Source organism: Bison bison, unplaced genomic scaffold, assembly GCF_000754665.1.
Source record: "Bison bison bison isolate TAMUID 2011002044 unplaced genomic scaffold, Bison_UMD1.0 scf7180017864270, whole genome shotgun sequence".
NCBI classification, from domain to species: domain Eukaryota; kingdom Metazoa; phylum Chordata; class Mammalia; order Artiodactyla; family Bovidae; genus Bison; species Bison bison.
The window spans coordinates 9,014,264-9,019,879 of NW_011494842.1; the positions used below are offsets into that span (position 1 = coordinate 9,014,264).

Here is a 5,616-nt window from a genome sequence, read left to right on the forward strand (position 1 = left end):
TTCCCTCTCCAGGGATACGTGTGTATAACATGCATAAAATATTTGTAAGTGCGTGTGCATGTATAGCATAATATTCCCAATGTATATACTGTGTGTGAGTATATATTTTTCCTTACTTTTTATCATAGAAGCACACCGAAATATTTGTGGGTGAAATCACTTGATTGACTTCAACCTGGTCTGGGAAGGGGCAGGGTGAATGTGGCTGTAGATGGAACAAGGCTGACCATGAGTTGATGGTTGCTGGGTCCGAGTTATGAGTTCATGGGGGTGCATTATATTATTCTGTCTCCTTTTGCATGTGTTGCAAATTCTCCATAACAGAAAGTGAGGAGAGTTAGTGAGGTTTAGACATGAGGGGCGGAGAAGGCAATGGCACCCCACTCCAGTACTCTTGCCTGGAAAATCCCATGGATGGAGGAGCCTGGTAGGCTGTGGTCCATGGGGTCGAGAAGAGTCTGACACGACTGAGCAACTTCACTTTCACTTTTCACTTTCATCAATTGGAGAAGGAAATGGCAACCCACTCCTGTGTTCTTGCCTTGAGAATCCCAGGGACGGAGGAGCCTTGTGGGCTGCTGTCTGTGGGGTCGCACAGAGTCGGACACAACTGAAGTGACTTAGCAGCAGCAGAAGACATGACGGGAGAAGGCATCTGCTAGAAGAAATTGCTTAGGCGAAACTCTGAGGGAGGGAAGCTCTTGGGCATGGGAGGCCCCAGCGTTTCACAGGCGCTGGAGCGTGAAACTGCCAGGCGCTTCGGGTACCAGAACAAATGAGGCTCAGCCCCTACTCTCCAGGACAAAGACCAGTCTCAGTGGAGGGCCCTTGCTCAGGTCAAGTGAGACCAGAACCCAGTGGGAGAGCCCTGAAGGGCCTGTGAGACTTGAATAAAGGGAAGAGAAGCAGAGATCATTGTTCTGGAAGGACTGGGAGACTAAGTCTTAAAGGAGGGAGGCAGAGACAACCCAGTGGGCTGGGAGCAGGGAAGCTCGAGGATGGAGCAGCAAAAACTGGTCATGCAGGCTTCCAACCAAATCTGCTGGAATTGTAGGATGCTGACCTCTGCTTTAGAAATCTGACTTCTTTTTTTTGTGTTTCTTACTGGGTGACTTTGGGCAAGTTACCTAACCTCTCTGATCCTCAGTTTTTTCTTCTGTAAAATGGAGGTCATAATAGGGCCCACCTCATAGGACTGTTGTGGTGTTAAATGAGAAAATACTTGTACAGCACTAAGAAAGAGTGTGTGTTCGTTATTATTAACATCAGAGTTTTGGGGAGGAAGTTGCCTTCCCTTGGGGCAAGAAGGTGGAGACAGCAGTTATTAAAATGAGAGAAGCCCAGGGAGGGAGGAGGCAGGAACAGCACATTACTTCTCTCTGCCAGCCCCTAATAGGCTTGTGATTTATTTTTAATTAAAGAAGCTGTTTTCTTACAACAGTGAACAGGGTCAGATGCAGAGAAGAAGTTGTGGAGAAAGGACCAAATAAAATCCCCCAGGAAACTTGTGAGAGAGAAAGTGTGGTTGGCCAGAGTGGTGAGCGTCTCAGGCCTAGAGCCCAGTTCTGGAAGCCACTTCTAGCCCCTCACTGCCCCCTTGGAGTGGCCTCTGGAACCAGGGGTCTACAGGAGTCAAAGGTCAGCGCCCATGGTGGGAGGGATGGGGTCCAAGCAAGCTCCTCCCCTGAGGGAGCCCTGGCCTTTCCCCTTCAGGGCTGTGGCTCTGGGACCACTTCCTCTTTCTTCTTCTCTCTGAAGCAGGGAGCAGGTCTGCTGAGCCCTTGGGAGAGACGGGACTCCAAGGATGCCGGAGCCCACCTGTGACCCCAGGTGGGGGTGACTGAGTGTGCTGGCTGGAGACCTCCAGCCCTGCTTCAGGGGAGCTGAGGGCTGCCCTGGAGGCCTGCAGGATGGAGGGGGCAAGTGAGGAAACTCTGACATCTGTGTCCAGTCTGGTGACTGTGTTTGAGAATAGCAGGTATGGGGTAGTAGATGTGGGGAGGGTCATCAGGGCTATCTGGTGTCTCCCTTGAGCTCCGCTGCCTGCCCTTGGGCCCTTGGGCAGCCCAGGCCCTCCCAGTCTCCTGGCTGAGGAGCAGGCCAGAGGCTGCCTTGAACCCTGACAATGAGCAGTGTCCTTGTCCTGGACCCCACTCCTGTCCGGACAGTGCCCACATCCTTCGATCACAGGCTCCTCAGGGCCTGGAAGAGTGTTTGGGGCACCAGGTCTGGGCAGAGATCAGAGTGTGTGTGTCAGTGTGTTGGGGAGAGTCCAGATGTGTGTAATTAGGTGTGTGCGTGTGGGTGGACCAGATGCCTTGTTTGGGCTGCAGAACTCCACCTACTATCCCTCTGGCAGAAATAGTAGCTAATACTTATCAAGAGCTTACTCCCTATGAGAAGAGGTTGAGACCATCTCAGGCAAAGCAGACTGTGTGGTCAGCCTATCTATGGGGCAGTGTTCTGAGTGTGTTTGCTACTTATTTCATTTAATCATCTATCAGCCTATTGGGGGTAGGTTCCATCTCTGTTCCTATATTATAGGTGAGAAAGGGGAGGCACAGAGAGGTGGGGGGTGGTTTAAGTGTTTTATGTTCATGGGCAAGGAGCAAAGCAGGCGCTTCCTTCTGAAAGGAACAGGCTGGAGGTCATTGCGTGTGTCTGTGTGTGACATTAATCCACTCTGCAGGCATTTCTTAAGCCCGGGATTGTGTTAGAGGTTGTGACTGTTGTAGGTAGGGTTCTCTGGAAATAGACTCTGGGATAGAGGTTTGCTTCAGGAGGTTTACTGGGGAGGGTTTGGGGTTGAGGGAGGCAGCACTGGGCACAGGTAAAAGTTGAACTGCCATGCATTCTCCAGTGGATGTAGCCTGTTCCAGAGAGTTCTGGAGCTGGAGGCCCCTCTGGCTGTTCCATTCGAGGCAAAGGGCTAGGTCTTTGTACCCCCACGTGGACTAGTCATTGGATGTGGACTTGACCTTAGATGAGGCCACTCTATTGCAGAGAGGGCAGTTCCCAGGGAGGGATCCAGTCAGTAACCTCTCAGCCACCATGCCCCCAGCAGCTAGGGGAAGTGTGCCTCCGTCCTGAGGGCTGTGGGTGGCACGGCACAGCGTCGCAGGGGACCTGTACCAGACACAGGAGCCTAAAGAAAGATCCCTGCCCAGAAGACTTCTGTCTTTGGTGCTAAGCTCATGGAATGACTGTGATGCCAGGTCATGACCAACAGATATCCTGAGAGGGGCCTAGACACTCTGCTGAGGGCACTCAGAGCGGACAAAGCCTTCTGTGTGGGCTTCATGGTGGAGGCAGCATCATGCGGACCTAGAAGAGCCAATCAGCTTCCTCAGCAGGTGACCTGGCCCCGCCTCTCCCAGAGGCCTCAGCCGGCATGTTCTGTTCAGCACCAAGGACAGCTCTAGGTGCCACTTTCCAGGACCACCATCCCCTGGGGTGTGCAGAGATACCACCAACCCCACTCAACACACCAGGCATGCCCAGTGGAGACCCTCAGCACATGTGCTCTGCCTTGGAAATATCCCTTGCAGGAGGAGGCAGCCCTTGACCACAGTGGGATCAGAGGAGGTCTTGTCAGCAGGGTGAGAGACACCCCTCACTCTTATGAGAGGGGCCAAGGCCAGGTGCCTTGGCATGGGCTTTCTTGTGAGGTCTTTCTGTGCCTTAACTGATCTGAAACTGAGGGAGTAAAGAGGAAACAGAAACTGGTCTGCGCCCTGGGGAAGAAATGCAGAAGCTGAAACCAAACATAGAACAGAAAGCCTGAGATTCAGCAAACTCCATAAGCTGCAGACCCAGGGGCTGAGGAACCGGGTGTTGGGGTGCAAGATCCAGTGAGGAACCACGGGGGACTGGGTCACAATCTCCTCTCTGCCGCCAGCCAGTGTGTGATGTGGGGCAAGTCACATTGACGCTCTGCACCCATTTCTCCCTGACTCACATGGGGAAGGGCAGTTTAGGGCTCAGACTCAGGAGCCAGCCAGCCTGATCTGAATCCCACCTCTGCCCCCCTTCTTCTGCAAGATCCCCTTTTTCTCTAGTTGCAGAATGGGGGTAATGAAAAACTTCGTCACAGAGTTTTGAAGATTTTGTACCTGTCTGGTCCTGCGTTTCCCAGTCTGCCTTTCTTATAAGGCTGCCCACCCTGTGTCGTCACCACAGGCCTTCCCACACCAAAGGGAATGGGGCACATCATATGTTGTTGGCTATATTCCTTGCTGCTGGCCTCTGTTATCTGAAGAATGTAACTGGTCTGCAGATTCAGTATGTAGGATAAGAAAGCTACACTATGAAAGCTTATCCCTGGAGGGAGAAGGAAACTGACCCTAGGCTGGCTTTTTATTACTGACTCAATGGACACGAGTTTGAACAAGCTCGGGGAGTTGGTGAAGGACAGGCAAGCCAGGCGTGCTGCAGTCCATGGGGTCACAAAGAGTCGGGCATGACTGAGCCACTGAACTGAACTAAACTGAGAGGTGTGGAGGGCATAGTTCCCAGTGAAAGTTCAGTTCAATCGCTCAGTCGTGTGCGACTCTTTGCGACCCCATGAACCGCAGCATACTAGGCCTCCCTGTCCATCACCAATTCCCGGAATTTACTCAAACTCATGTCCATTGAGTCGGTGATACCATCCAACCATCTCATCCTCTGTCGTCCCCTTCTTCTCCTGCCTTCAATCTTCCCCAGCATCAGGGTCTTTTCAAACGAATCAGCTCTTTGCATCAGGTGACCAAAGTATTGGAGTTTCAGCTTCAACGTCAGTCCTTCCGATGAACATTCAGGCCTGATTTCCTTTAGGATGGACTGATTGGATCTCCTTGCAGTCCAAGGGACTCTCAAGAGTCTTCTCCAACACCACAGTTCAAAAGCATCAATTCTTCAGCGATTGTCTTTCTTTATAGTCCAACTCTCATATCCATACATGACTACTGGAAAAACCATAGCCTTGACTAGACGGACCTTTGTTGACAAAGTAATATCTCTGCTTTTTAATATGCTGTCTAGGTTGGTCATAACTTTTATTCCAAGGAGTAAGCGTCTTTTAATTTCATGGCTGCAATCACCATCTGCAGCTATTTTGGAGCCCCCAAAAATAAAGTCTGACACTGTTTCCACTGTTTCTCAGTCTATTTTCCATGAAGTGATGGGACCGGATGCCATGATCTTTGTTTTCTGAATGTTGAGCTTTGAGCCAACTTTTTCACTCTCCTCTTTCACTTTCATCAAGAGACTCTTTAGTTCTTCTTCACTTTCTACCATAAGGGTGGTATAATCTGCATATCTGAGGTTATTGATATTTCTCCCAGCAATCTTGATTCCAGCTTGTGCTTCTTCCAGCCCAGCATTTCTCATGATGTACTCTGCATATAAGTTAAATAAGCAGGATGACAATATACAGCCTTGATGTACTCTTTTTCCTCTTTGGAACCAGTTTGTTGTTCCATGTCCAGCTCTAACTGTTGCTTCCTGACCTGCATACAGATTTCTCAAGAGGCAGGTCAGATATTCCCATCTCTTTCAGAATTTTCCACAGTTTATTGTGGTCCACACAGTCAAAGGCTTTGGCATAGTCAATAAAGCAGAAGTAGATGTTTTTCT

The 5,616-nt window shown here is 50.5% G+C and overlaps 1 protein-coding gene across 2 annotated transcripts in view; it reads left to right on the forward strand.

Annotated features, from left to right (window-relative positions):
• The first annotated feature begins 1,734 nt into the window (after positions 1-1,734).
• The window catches only part of FGD2 (FYVE, RhoGEF and PH domain containing 2), a 26,504-nt gene continuing 22,622 nt past the window's right edge, over positions 1,735-5,616 (forward strand). Inside the window, exon 1 of one of the 2 annotated variants that reach the window (XM_010848680.1) lies at positions 1,735-1,830. In XM_010848680.1, coding sequence (XP_010846982.1) covers positions 1,805-1,830 — 26 coding nt within the window. In that variant the 5' untranslated portion in view covers positions 1,735-1,804. Of the gene's footprint in view, positions 1,979-5,616 lie in introns of both variants that reach the window. The other variant, XM_010848679.1, reaches the window with a different exon arrangement.